Source organism: Chlorocebus sabaeus, chromosome 24 (genome assembly GCF_047675955.1).
Source record: "Chlorocebus sabaeus isolate Y175 chromosome 24, mChlSab1.0.hap1, whole genome shotgun sequence".
NCBI classification, from domain to species: domain Eukaryota; kingdom Metazoa; phylum Chordata; class Mammalia; order Primates; family Cercopithecidae; genus Chlorocebus; species Chlorocebus sabaeus.
Window position 1 is genome coordinate 81,119,577 of NC_132927.1, and position 14,019 is coordinate 81,133,595.

Below are 14,019 nucleotides of genomic sequence, written 5' to 3' on the forward strand. Positions count from 1 at the left end.
GGCTGCTGCGCAGGGCAGGGTCTGCACAGGGAGCAGACGGACTTATCCCCACCAGAGGGGAAGCACACCAGGGTCAAAGGACACGCAGCTGGCCTCAAAGCAGAAACTGCTTCGGGGCTGGGAAGTCATTCAGGAGCACTTCTCTCTCCCCTTGCCCTCACCCTGAGCCCTGGCTGCCATGGCCCACACAGCAGGCCCTCTGGAGAAAGATGTCAGGATTCCGAGTGGAGACACTTTATCCGCATGTTCTGGACCCTCATACAGCCCTTACGGGTACTTACTCTATTTTACAGATGGGGAAACTGAGGCTCCACAGGGTCATATCAGAGCCTGAGGCCGCACAGGGAGTGCTAGCACCGGTTCTCAGGGCAGGGGTTGTGTCTGCTCTGTCACACGTCACACGGGGGCTCCCCCAGGCCTGCCTTCCTCTGCCCTCCCTCTAGCTGCCAGTGATCCCCAAACCCCAGGCCTGGTGCACTGTTTCCTGCAGCTCTGAGGGTCAGACATCAGAAGGGACTTCCAGAGCTGGGGCCTGGCTCTCATCCAACCAGGCTGGCTTTCAGAGCGGACTATGGGCACGCCCCACGCTGGTCAGTGTCGGCGGTGGGGGGATGGGTGCCCTCCCAATCTAGGAGACAGATGAGGCTGGACAGCAGAGGGGTGGCAGAGAAAACCCACCCCATTGCGACACCTCCGCGGCCCTCATGCAGCTGCCTCCACCAACCGGCGAAGAGCGGCTGCCCAAGACCGCCGAGACCCCAACAAGGGTGGAGGGGGTCAGGCAGGGCTGTGGAGAGGAGGCCACATGGGTGGCCTGGTTGATGAGGAGGCTCTCTGTCCCCGAAGCCTGGGAAGAGCCATCTCTGCCGAGGGATCCCCGGACGCGGGGACTCCGGATCCGGCTGGCTGGAACAGGAGTCCCGGGCCGGGGCAGAGGGAGGTGAGCGGCGCCTGGGAAGCCAGTCCCACCGGGAGGATGGGGGTGTAGGTGGACGGGAGGAGGCAGAGGACAGGGACTGGGCGGACAGTGCGGGCTGAGGCGGGGGACGGCAGCTCTTCGCGTCCCACCCCCATCTCCGCCCACCAGGAGCCAAGCCAGCGGCGACCGCGAGAGGGCGGCCAGGGTATTCACGGGTGTGGGGAGACCCCTTAAAGAGCTCTCAGGGGCCGGCCACAGTGGGCGGGGCCACCCCAGCGACCACCCCCTCAGGCCCCGCCCCCGGCCCGCGCTCGCTCCCCACGTGGCCGCTGACGGGCGGGGCGGCACCTCCTCTTCCTCCCGCCCGCCCCTCGCCCGCCCCTCGCCCGCTTGGAGCCACGGTCCGAGCCTTGCGGAGCGCCGCAGTGGGATCCGGCTGCCCGCAGCCCCTGACCCGGCCCCGGACGGAGCGCCGGCAGCACCACCGCCCTCTGGCCGCTGCCTCACCGGGTAAGTCCTTGGCCTCGGGGTCCGCTAGGAGCCTCAGGGGAAACTGAGTCCGGAAGGAGGCGGGTGCGTGCTTGCGTCCAGGAGTGAGGCTCCGAGCTGCGGCGTGTGTGCCCCAGGTGGCGGCGGGCGGTTCCGTGGCGCAGGGCACAGTTCCCGGGCGGGGACCCCAGGGCACCCCTGGCCCCCCCGGCACCAAGCGCCCCGCTCGGGACTGTGGTCCTCCGCGGCGCGGCACCGCCCGAGCGCGCACTGCCCGCAAAGTGGTGAGCCCAGGGTCGGCCGGGCCTACTCCAGGGGCAGGCGGGATTTCTGCGCCTCGCGGCTGCCACATCCTGACCATGAATCAGCCACAGTTGGGAAAATAAACTTCAACTTCGGGTCCGCAGCCCGGGTGGCACCCCGAGGTGCGCGCTGGCCTGCGGCCCCACCCTGACTGCTTGGCTTCCAGCTGCCCACGCGCAGGTGGGCGCACAGGGGGCTCTCCCCCCCATCCCCACCGCTGGCAGGCTTAGGGGAATCAGCCTCCATCACAGTTCTCTGTTCCTTTTGGGTGGGGTAGGAGCCAATCCCTGTGCGCCCCCAGACCCACCCGTCAACCCTCTAACTGGGGAGTCGCCCCAGGAGTGACCTTGACTAAGGAGGGGAAGCGGGGTGACCAGCTGTGTCCCTGACCGTCCCCAGTCACCCCTGGGGAGCACAGGCCTGGGGGTGGACTGCCTGTCTGGGCTTTCTGGGGCTCAAGCTCCCCACCCAGGGCTCCCGCAGCTTAGCTGTGACCACAGCGTTACTGGCCACTCCAGCTGGACACACCAGGAGGCAGAGAGTCAGACCCTGCCGGGGGCAAGGAACCAGGAACCGGGCCAGAGGTCAGGCACGCCCAGAAGGCGCTGGATGTAGGAAATTCCTTTACTGCCAGCCCTGCCCCTCCCTCTGGCACTGGAATGGAGCAGGATACTTGCCCTCTTCGGGCCTCAGTTTCCACATTTGCACTCTGAAGGGTGGGACAGCAGTTCAGGCTGGGACCTGCTCCCTGCCGCCCTGCACAGGGGAAGGTGGGATCCCAGAGCAGCGCTCCAGACCCCAAGGATGCCACCCAGCCAGGGACTTTTGGTGTGTGGGTGCTCAGCCCCCAGTGCAGCAAATAGCAGCACTGGGTTCCAGGCCTGGGGTCTGAGACCTCACACCGCTCCCATCCCTACCAGGGCAGCAGCAATTTTCTGTTCTAAAAGCCCGGTTGGTGCAGTGAGCCCTCCTGCAACCTGAGGGAGCTGACCCCTGCCCAGGCCCCGCCCTCCTTTCCCTGGACTGTCATGGGCCCTACAACCCAGCAAAGGGGGTGTCACTAGTGGGGACAGACCAAGTGGCCAGGTGCGCCTGTAGCCTCCACAGCCAGGGCTCCTGAGCAGCGAAGAGTTAACCTTCAGGTGAGCGCCCACTTTGTGGAGGAGCTGACGGCTGTCAAGCTAATGACACACCGCACTTGTGGGGACGTGGAGGCTCCTACCTGAAATAGACTCTGTGCGCCTTCCATCAAAGTGCAGTTACTTCCCGGGTTGGAAAAGTTATGGGGTTCGTGCAGGCTGCGGGAGGGGTGGGTGGTGACTGGAAAGTAATTCGGTGCTGCCTGTGGGTGTGGGGCAGGACGCAGCTGGCCCAGCTCTGGACCGAGACAGTGAAGTAAGCTCAAGCCTCTGGCTTTTTGCTGGTGCCTGGAGGTCAAATTTCCCCATAGTCAGGAATGAGACCTGACTCCCTGCTGCCAGCCTCCATCTTGCAAACAGCAGGTGTCTGGTAGGTGTGTGGTTCATGGCCCAGTGGACACAAGATGTTGGAGAAGGCACACCCACCTCTGTTTTCAGGATGGTGGATGGGAAGGCCGGGAGGTGGAGACCACACAGGAGCCACTCTCTGGAGGGCAGTCCCCAGGGGCCACAGCAGAGCCAGGCCTAGTGGACAACTGAAGTCAAAGACAAGGAGGCTGCTACCAACTGTGGGAAGGAGAGAGGGCACGGGCGCAGGCTCCCATCGCTGGAGGGAGAGAGGGCACAGGCGCGGGCTCCCATCGCTGGAGGGAGAGAGGGCACGGGCGCAGGCTCCCATCGCTGGAGGGGTGAGGAGGGTCCAACCACCTGGGCCCCTGTTAGAGAGACTTCCACTCCTGTCAGCCTCATCCTAGGAGAGAGTCCTGCCTGGTCTGCCTCTGAGCACCCAGACAGCCTGAGTCCCGAGCTGGGGTGGGGTCTGTTCAGACAGCTGCCCCCCTGCCCAGCACTGGTATACCCTGTCGACCGCCAGGCCAGGAGAGCAGGGCAGACTGGTGGTGCCTGTCCTCTCCTGAGGGTTTGTCCTCTCTCACAGCCTTTTCTAAGCTGTAATTAAATAAGGAACCACAAGGGCTGCTCAGGGTCACCCCTCTAAGGGCTCATGTCAGTCCCCGAGAGCCAGCCCCAAGCCAGGCCTGTTCCCTCACCATTCACACCGGCCTGGGCCGTGTCCATGTGCTTAGTGAGTGGGTGAGGAGGGAAGGAATGAGCCAGCCTGCTGGATCCCACCGCACGGTCTCCCACCCTCATCCCCCCCGGTGAGGCGTGGGTCCTGCAGGAACATTCATTTCACAGATGAGGCAAGGGACAGTCAGTGCCATTTTATACTCAGTGCCATCCATTCTGCCAGGAGGGGCTGATAAAGCCCCTACTGTGTGCATCTGCCTTTGTGCCCAGAGCCTGGAGCCCAGCCCCGCTCAGCACTGTGCCAGGTAGGCACATGGCACTTATTGGGTGTCAGGGTGCATATGGGCTGGTCCCACAGAGTAGCTGGAGGCCGAGGCCCCCCACCCCTTGTTGCTACCACTGGGGTAGGCTCAGGGTCCTGGCACTGCCACTCTGTGAATAGGACAGGCCTGTCCTGGTCAAGTAGCCGTAACCAGGCCTCCAAACTCGGGAGTTGGTAGGGCAGGAATAGGCCCGCCCTCCAGGCAACCACCTATGTCACTCCAGAGCAGCCCATGCAGACAGAGAACTGCCCAAGGGCCAGCCTGGACCCCGGAGCCCTCCTGGCCAGTCAGGGCCTGGGTCACAGCCTGGGTGGTACGACCAGCGTGGTCACAGCCCAGATGGGATGACTAGCGTGATGGCCCTGAGGACAGAATGGCCAAGGGCAAGGGCCAAGGCTGCCTTCCTCTTTCGCCTGCAGCTTTTCCCAGAGGCAGCAGAGGAGGGAGGGAGAGGGGCCAGGAGAGAAGGGCCAGGCTGGGCCACCCCGAGCCTCTGTGCCCTCAGTTCACTCCTGTTCTCACTTCAGAAGGGTGATTGGCCATGGCTGGGGTACCCTCTGTCTCCCTCAGCCCCAACCTCTGTCTGTTGGAAATGGCATGGAGACCCAGAAGGAGCAGATGGGCACCACTGGAGGCCTGGCCGGGCTCCTGGCGGCTGATCAAGGCCTTTGCAGGGTCAGAGGGACATGGGAAGATGCTGCCAAGGCCCCCGGTCCTGGTGCCCTGGGCAGGGACCCCCTGCTCCCGTGCTATGACAGCTCTCTACCACCCCACCCTCTTCTTGTGACCTGGACTCAATCTGAGCACCCCAAGGTCCAAAGTGGGAGAGGTGGGGTGGGGCGGATTGGAGGGCTGCCCTACCGTTACAGGGCTCTGCCCCAAGCCCACCTCACAGTGAAGACTGAGGCCCCCCAGGCAGCCCTTCGTGGGCCAGAACTCAACCAGGAGCCATACCTGGGGCAGAGGGCAGGCTGTCTGCTTCCCATTTTGCAGAGGAGGGCTAATGTCAAAGCCTAGCTTTGAGGCTAACCCAGGGCACAGTTGAGGAGGGAGGGGGAGGGAACCAGTGGCCCACCGAACACACAGCCCTGGGTAACGGCTTCTCTGTATCATCTCCAAGCCCCCATTCAGCTGCTGTAGGCAGAGACCAGCCCCAGCCCCTCGCTCTGCCCAGCCAGTGGCCAGCCGCCCAACACACATGGAGTCCCAGTGGGCATGGCCAGTGGTGCAGGGATTTGTTCGTGCCTGAGCTGTCCTGGCCCTCGCCGGGTCGGGGGTAGACATGGGCAGCTGTGCAAGGAGGGCCAGCATCCCACTGGCCTCCATCTCCCCATCTGTACCTGGGTCCATGCAAGCCCTGGGACATGGCCTCGGTGTGCAGCCTGCCTGCCCTACCCTTTGTGCTGCTGGGTCCCTGCTCCTGCTCCAGGCACAGCTCAGACTGTCACCTGCACCCAGCCTAGGCCGGGAGGAGGACATAGGGTGGGGGTGAGGGAGTAGCCACCTGTCCCCACCTGCCTTTGCTTCCACCTTGTGCACAGACGTGAGTGGCCTGAGAACAGGAGCCCCTTGGGGACACCCAGGACCCCTGCCTATGCTTCCATGTGCAGAGGACCCCCCTGGCTGCCCCTTTCCTGGGCCAGGCCAGGCTGTGGAGATACAGGCAGAGCAGTGAGGGGCTGCCTGCAGGAGCTGGCAGAGCCATGGGCCGGGCCCAGGAGGGGCCTCACAGGCGGTGCTGGCTCAGCCAACCCAGGTCAGAGCTACGGGGCCCTGGAGAACATCCTGGCCATTTTACAGATGAGAAAACTGAATCCAGAATGGACCTGGCTCTCAGGCCCCTGGCACCTTCGTGTCCCAGCAAGCATTGCCAAGCAGCATGTTGTACCCACGCTGAGGATCTTGTTTGCCCTGTTGGGCCTGACAGGCTGCCTGGCACTGGCTGCCTGGAGCAGAGGTCAAGAGACGCTGAGCAGGGGCTGCAAAGACTCATGCAACGTCCCAGCACCATCCCAGCTCCGTTCCAGCCGCCAAACAGGAGGTGTGGGCTGAGCGGGAAGGCGGGTGGTCAGGGCATGCGCTGTGCGTGGTTATGCACTGGCATTACAGGCGGCGTCTCGTTGATCTGTCAGTAAGCTGTGGGGTTGGCATTGACACGCTCATCCGCATTTGAGGACAGGAACCAGGAGATCCTATGGGTCACAGGCCGGTCAGCGGCAGAGCCCAGTCTCACCCAGAATCAGAGCCACCCCCACCCTGGGCCCTGGCAGCAGCCCCTGGCCGTGCTGGGTGCGCAGGCTCAGCCTCTCCCCCACTCTCAATCTGTCTTTGTTCTCCCTGCTCCTGGGAAGGCAGCTGCTAGTGGGGATGTGGGCCGGGGGCAGGGACCATGGAGCCTGGCTTGTGGGCAGGCAGCGGGCAGCTGTCCTGTCCTGGCACAGGCAGGGTGGGGGCTGGACACCCTGGGGCCTAGCGAGGCACACAGCAATCAGGACCTGAACCCTGAAGCTGGGGCCTGGCTCCAACCAGCTGCTGCCCTTCTGCCTCCCAGGTTGAGAGAGGCCTTTTCTGAGGACAGAGGAGGGACCTGGGTGCCTCGGAGGGAGGCATCTCTGAGTGTGTCTGGTCTCGAGGGAGGAAACCCAGGTGGGACATTTCTGGTGATGACCTCCTGGTCTTCATGCTCCTGGCCACCTGCCCCCATTGCCCAGCAGACCCCCTCCAGGGTACGTCTGGGGTCTGCGATAGGCCACCCCTGGGCTCATGCCACCTGCAGGGCCTGATCAGGCCCTGTGCCCTCCCCAGTCCCTAACCACAGATCTGCACACGTCACTCCCAGCCACAGACATAGTAGGTGCTGGCAGGCCCTCAGACAGACTCAGGAAGTACTTCCAGCGCAGCCACTGGTCCCCCCACGCCTCTCCCTGGGCCCCCAGACTCCAGCCCAGACCCCCGAGAATGCCAGAGGTGACCAGGCCCTCAGGGAGCACCCCGTTGGCCCTGCTCTTTGTGCAGTGGAGACACTGTGGCCTGGAGAAGGTGACTGGCGAGCCGCCCACCCACCCCAGCCCTGCACTCCCTCAGTGCAGGTGGAAGCGAGAGCCTGGCTTCCTGGTGTGGGGCCACCGCCCTTCCTGTCCTCCCTTGCCTGGGCTACGCTTGCCGACCCTACTCCCAGTGAGCCCTCCTTCCAGTGAGCTGGGGCATTTCCTGTTTGCTGCATCCCCCCACCCCCCCACCCCCACAGACAGAGCCACCCTCCTCCCTGTGGCTTCCACAGGGCTCTGTTCCTAACCCAGGAAGACGTACCTCCCCCAGGCCTATTGTCTGCCCCAGATCCTGGGGACACAGAGAGCCCAGCTGTAGCCTGGCTCCCGGACCAGTGGTGTCCCCTGGCATTAGTGCTGGCCAGCCCGGACCCCCAGCCACCTCCACCAACACTTGCCAGAGTGCCATGAAGGACCCCTGGCTCCCAGCTCTCTCCCTGGGTGACCCAAGCAGGGGCTGCCACCGCTCTGAGCCCAGCTTCCCTCTGGGAGATGTTGCGCTGTCTTTTGATCATTTTGCTTGCTTTCTTCCTCAGTAGCAAACAACCGTATTCATCCTAGATGCAGCTTTGGTTAGTGATTGGGCAGGTGTCCTGGTGGCATCGCACACACCACGTGATTGAACTCCGTCACCATGTGGCCTGCTTCCCATCTTTGTCTTCTGATCATGACGCTGCTGAGAGCGCCTTTCTACTTACCCACTCCCAGGGGCCTTCTGTCCTGCTGTGGGTCCCCACAGTGGCCCAGGGCGCCCTCTTTGCACAACAAGCAGAGTTCGAGATCTTGGAGGGCTTTGGAGGCAGGAGCCTCACACTGCATCCCGATCCTGGGGGCTGCAGGCAGCATGAGGGCTAGCGTGCTGCTTGGGTGTGAGATGGGCCAGGGGACAGTGAGGACACAACCAGCCCTCACTGAGGCGCCCCATGCCCCTGGACAGGTGGCAACGGGTGGATGCCCATCCTCGCCTGCCTTGAGGCCCCCTGTGTACAGGCCCTCCCTGGGCCTTGCCGGCAGTCGGTGAGCCACCAGGTCAGTGGAGGTCCCTCCAGGGGCCGTTGGCCGGGTGGGGAAGGTGACACATGCCGGAGGCTCAAAGGAGCTGGTAGTCTGAGTGGGAGGGAGGGGAATGGGGGTCATGGTAGGACAGGCTCAGCTCCAGGTGCCTCCACCGCCCTGCAGGGCCTGGGCTGCCTAGAACCCCGGGGTGCTGCCAGGAACGCGTGCAGTTCTGGAGATCCATGGGTTGCCAAGCAGTGGAAAAATTTGGGCTCTTGGAGGAGCTAAAAATACAGTGTGGCAGCCCCTGCCTCCTAGTTCCGGAATCCTCTCCTGCCGTTCTGCCCGCCCACCCCGTGGAAGACAAGTTCCCTCCCTGAGCCCTCACCACCAACGCTGGCTCAGGGCCCAGAAGCTTCCATCCCTGTGCCAGTGCCAGAAGGGCCACACTGCGGCTGCCTGCCCACTCCCAGGCAGTGGCCCCCACAGGCACTCATGTGCCCAGCCGATGCCTGCCCTACCCCCGCCTCTGCTTCAGGATCCCCAGAGCCCCTTGGTCCCAGGCACAGAAGGCAGTACCTGCCTCCCCAGGGCTGTCCGGCTCACGGCTTGGCCTGTTCCTCGTGGGGAGCCTGGACTCAGGCAGACCTCTCCCTTCCCTACCAGTGGGGCCTTCACACGGGAGGGGGCTGTTCCAGGCAGACTCAGAACATGTCACAGTGGGGCCTCCAGGCCCATTGGTGCTGGCTGAGGGCATAGGACCCCCCACACGGTGCTGTGGAAGGCCCTCCTCACCTGGTTCCTGGGAGGCAAGTGAGGGAGCCGAGACCTGGGGGCTTCAGGGGCTGGCTCAGGTCCCTCAGGTACCCAGGATTCAGGCCTGTGTGCCACTCAGGGTCATGGGCCCATGCAGGAGCCCCCAGCTACTCTCCACAGCTCGGGGCTGGGCCTGCCTCAAGAGCCCACACTCCCCGGCTCTGGTTTTCTGTCTGCACCGCAGGGGCTGGGCACATGGCCTCAGGTCTAGTGAGGGCCAGCGATGTCCCTGTCCCACCCACACCACACTCTCAGCTTGACTGCTGACTGCCAGGCGGGGCAGTGGCCCAGCGGCTTCTCGAGAGTCAGTGCAGCTGCCCTAGCGTGTAGGCATTTGGATGGAGGTGCCGGTGTCACCACACCAGGCTGGCCAGGCCCAGGCCCAGAGGGGGACCCTGCCTGCAGGAGCTGGAGTCTGAGGGGAGAGGCATGGCCCTGTCCTCTGGAAGCCCCACGCTAGTGCTGAAGAACCATGGTGACGTCCCACTAGCATGGGTGGGGTGAGCCCCTCAGACCTCAGAGTCTTCGTTTGCAGAAGACCCTGCCCTGTGCGGTTCCATTGGTGCTGGTGGACTGCTGGGGGTGGGGTGAATGGGACACCCCTTCTTGGCATCCTGACCCTTTTGCTGTCTGAGGCATGGGGCCTGGCCTGAGCCATGGGTACTGGGCCCTGCAGAGCCTGGATGGTCCTGCCCTGCCTCAGCCAGAGTTGGTGTGGGCTGTAAAAAAGATTGCGAAGAACGCAAATTCCTGTGCCTGTGGGGAGGTGGCCACGCCCTACAGCCGGGGCTGGGGAGCTCTGAGGACACATTCCTGTGCTGGTGGCCCCGCCAACCCACTTTCCAGATGGACAACAGAGAAGGGCAGCCTGCCCCGGGGCACACAGCTCAGCAATGAGACTCCCGCCCCCTGCCCTTCTCAGTTGGCACTGGCACCTTCCAGGGTATTGTTCCCCGTAGCCCCGTGCCCCTGAGATCAGTCCACTGTGGATTCCTTCTGGAATCCTTGCAGAAGTGGACACCACCCCCCAGTAAAAACAGGCAAGGCTGTTTGTGCAGAGCTCGCTGTAGCAGGGACTCGGCCACTGCCACCCGCGTTTAGCAGATACTCAGGCGGGCGGGGCAGTGGGAAGCCTCATGGTTTTCTCATATGGATATTTCACTCTATACATAGAAAGCTTTTTATAGACAAAGGGAAGGCTCGGGGATGCCCTGAGAGAGGCTGCTGGCTGGAAGTCGGGCTCCTATGAGATGGTACAAAAATCACAGAAGCTGTCAGTTATTAACGAGGTCCCGACCGTTTGGGGCCAGTGGCCAGATTGCGGGTCAGAGTGCTGCATATATGGTCTGGCCGTGGTGTGTTTGCAGGTTCAGCCTCATGCTGAAAAGCAGTTGGAACATTCCCCATCGTAGAGACCAGGGGACCCGGATGAGATCCGGCAGCCTTGGCGGCATCACAGAAGGAGAAAGGCAGCTCTGGTCTCATCCTCCGGGTCCTCAGCTGGAACCCTGTCTGTGCTGGGCCGTAGTCCAGCAAGGCCCTGCTACACTCACTGCCTCCAGACAGCACCCGGTGGGGCACGGTCAACCGGGGCAGCTCAGACACAGAGCTGAGCACCCAGGCACGGGGGTATGGAAAGCTAATGGGCAGGAGAGCCAGTTTCCTCCCACCGTGGCTCCACTGACCAAGGGGGCTCCTCTTGACTGGGGTCTTTCAGGGACTTGCACAGGGCAAGGAGCACTGGGCAGTGCCAAGAGGGGCAGTACTCAGGTCAGGGAGCACCTTCGAGTCCAGGGACACCCTGGGGCCTGGGGCACGGTGGCTCACGGAGGCACTGCTTGTCTCTAAAAGGTCAGGATTTTTTGCGTGGAGGGACCCCTGGGGCCCTTGGCTGGAGAGGACACTCTGGATGCCAGGGGCCGGGCCTGGGAGAGTTCATAACTCCATCCGCTCAGCCTGTGCCAAGAAGACTCCGGCCAATGGAAGCAGGGGAGGAAAGGAGGGTCAGTTCTGGGGCCTCTTTAGGCAGCAGCAGCCAAGGTGGGTGGGAATATGTGCGGAGGCTCGGCTGCCTGGCTCTTCATGGTGGTGGGAGCAACCCCTACTGCTACCAGGAGGGGCGTTGGGGACCCGGGTGGCTCTGGCAGCTCAGCAGTCCGCAGCGATGAGAAGCCAGGGGAGCGTGAGGAGCAGCCCAGGGCAGGGCCCAGAGTGGGTGGGCAGAGGCGGCCGGAAGGTCCTGCGCATCTGGGTGAGTGGATAGCCACTGGGTGACCAAGAGGGCCGGGCCTGGGCAGGCGGCTTAAAATCACAGTGGGCCGGGGGCTCCGGGCTCTCTGCTGTACAGTGCCCAGACCAGGACCCCCTGCCGGGAGGAGGGGCATCCCAAGGACAGCCTCTCAGGATGCTCCTGGCAGCCTGATGCTGGAGGTGCGGAGGAGGAAACTGAGGCCTAGGCAGGATGAGTGACTGGGCCCAGGTCTGCTGGTGAGGGCCCGAGCTGGGGACACGCAGATCAGAGCTCTGGCTTACACTTGTCAGGCTGCCTCCTGGAAGGAACCCGCTGGCCCCCGGGGCAGTTGAACAGGTGGAGGGCTGAGGGGCAGTGCGGGGAGTAGGGGCGGTGCGGGGAGTAGGGGCTGGAAACACCAGGCTTGGTCGCAGGCCAGGCTGGGGAGTGGGCCTGAGACCTCAAGGGCAGGTGCTCCAGGACACTCTCCCAAGGCAAGAGGGGAGGAATGGGGCCTCCAGGGGTGAGGACAGCAGCGGGGCTGGGGCCAGAGCCGCCTGGGGAGGCAGGCGCTTGGGTTCTCAACCCTGCTTGGCTTCTGTGACCTCAAATGCCCCTCAGCCGGGGGTCCCCTGACTTACCAGGCTGCGCAGCACTTGAAGCAAAGCCATGCGGGACCTCCAATCACAGCCCAGCTGTGCCCAGGTGAGGGACTGTGGGCACAGACCCAGCTTCTCTGGGACCCAGCCGCCTCCAGTTCGCCACCTGTTGCAGGAGGTATAAAGTGCCTGCCTTGGAGGTGGTGGGAAGCCAAGGGCCAGGGTGGAGAGTGCTGGGCCAGGGTGGAGGCTCAGAGCGTGTCCCTGCCAGGCCCGGCCCCCGAGCTCCCTCCCCGAGGCTCCACGCAGCCGTTCTCAGACGCTAAATATAAGATCTGAGCCATACATGGTTGCAGGAGGGCCTGGGATGCCCTGACCTTCGAGGCCAGTTCCCAGGGTCTGTAGCTGGGGACAGCGGCTGGGGAGATGTGGTGGTGTGGAGCTGATGTCAGAGGTGCAGCCGCTTGTCCTGCTGTTCTGTTTTGGGGAAAGGCACGGGTTGGGGCTCTTCTGGGCTGGGCCTGTTACTGGGGTGTTCCCAGGGCTGAAGTCAGACCTGTTGCGACTGAATTCTGGTAAAACCCTGAGTGCCAAGGGTCTCCGTCTTCCTGTTGGTGTGAGCCCCCCACCCACACACAGATGGGCAGACTGAGGGCCAGGGGAGACCGGGGAGCCGCCTCTCCTCCCCAGCCATGCTCTTGACGTGGTGGGCAGCCCAGGCAGTGCCTGAGGTTTGGAATCTCCCCGTCCATATTGTCCACTGGGGCGGGGGAAGTGCCCTGGGGTGAGATAAGGGAGCCTCAGATGCGCCGTTTTGTTGCATCATGACCACGGGTAGTGTTCCAGCCGGTGGAGCCTCCCGCTCCCTCCAGTCCTTCCCAAGCTCATCCGGTCCTGTCAAGTCGCAGGGGCCGTGCTGGCCTCGGAATTGCGGTGCAGGTCTGAGCCGGCTCCTCCCCTCCTAGCCCTGAGCCTGGGGGTCCACATGCGTGCAGTGGGGCCCTTCCTGCCTGCCGCCTCAGTTGCCGAAATTCGGTCAGGGATGGGTACAGGGAAGCCTAAGATATAGTGGGGGACACAGAGCTACTCCTAACCCTCAGCATGACACGTGAGCAGGAATTACAGCAGAGAAACTGAGGCTGAGGGAAGTGGCCCATCTACACTGGTGGCCAGGAGGACAGCCCCCATCCCCTCCCCGCTGACAGCTCCCTGCCCTCTGCCCACAGCTCGGCAAGATGTCGGTGAAGGAGGGCGCACAGCGCAAGTGGGCAGCGCTGAAGGAGAAGCTGGGGCCACAGGACTCGGACCCCACAGAGGCCAACCTGGAGAGCGCGGACCCTGAGCTGTGCATCCGGCTGCTGCAGATGCCCTCTGTGGTCAACTACTCCGGCCTGCGCAAGCGCCTGGAGGGCAGCGACGGCAGCTGGATGGTGCAATTCCTGGAGCAGAGCGGCCTGGACCTGCTGCTCGAGGCGCTGGCACGGCTGTCGGGCCGCGGCGTGGCACGCATCTCAGATGCCCTGCTGCAGCTCACCTGCGTTAGCTGTGTGCGCGCCGTCATGAACTCGCGGCAGGGCATCGAGTACATCCTCAGCAACCAGGGCTACGTGCGCCAGCTCTCCCAGGGTGAGCCGCAGTGTGGGAGGGCCGCCCAGGCAGACACTAGGGACCTGGTATGAGGCTTCAGCCTGGGGACCCACCAGGAGGAAGGCAGCCAGACAGGCAAGGAGGGCTTCCTGGAGGAGGACTGGCTTCCTGGGCTCAGGAAAAACATCCACATTCACTCCTAGTCTGAGGCTTCCAGGTCACTCCAGTCCCCGCACTGCTGCACCAGCGGTCCTCCTGTGCCCCCCTGTGTTCTGTGTCTCTGCTCCATCTTTCCTCCCCATCCTGTGCTGGCTCCCACCCTCTGGCCTCTCTGCCCTTGTCCACACCTCGGCGGCAGGAGTCACCTGAGTTAGAGATGCGAATCCACCCGAGTGGCTCCTACATACACCTGCCTGGCTCCAAACCCTTCAGCCTCAGCCTAGACAGAGCCCTTCAGGTCTGGCCCACATCTACTGATGGTGTCACCCTCCACCTCCCAGCGCCTTCCCCAGCGCCTCCCTCCCTGCCCTGTCCCCTACTCC

General features: G+C 63.7%; 1 protein-coding gene across 4 annotated transcripts in view; it reads left to right on the forward strand.

Moving 5' to 3' along the window:
- Positions 1-1,277: 1,277 nt before the first annotated feature.
- INF2 (inverted formin 2) overlaps positions 1,278-14,019 on the forward strand; it is a 29,791-nt gene continuing 17,049 nt past the window's right edge. For all 4 annotated transcript variants that reach the window (XM_007987990.3, XM_073011372.1, XM_073011370.1 and 1 more), the window contains exons 1-2: positions 1,278-1,429; positions 13,117-13,516. In XM_007987990.3, the coding sequence (XP_007986181.2) occupies positions 13,126-13,516 (391 nt within the window). In that variant the 5' untranslated portion in view covers positions 1,278-1,429; positions 13,117-13,125. The remainder of the gene's footprint in view (positions 1,430-13,116; positions 13,517-14,019) is intronic.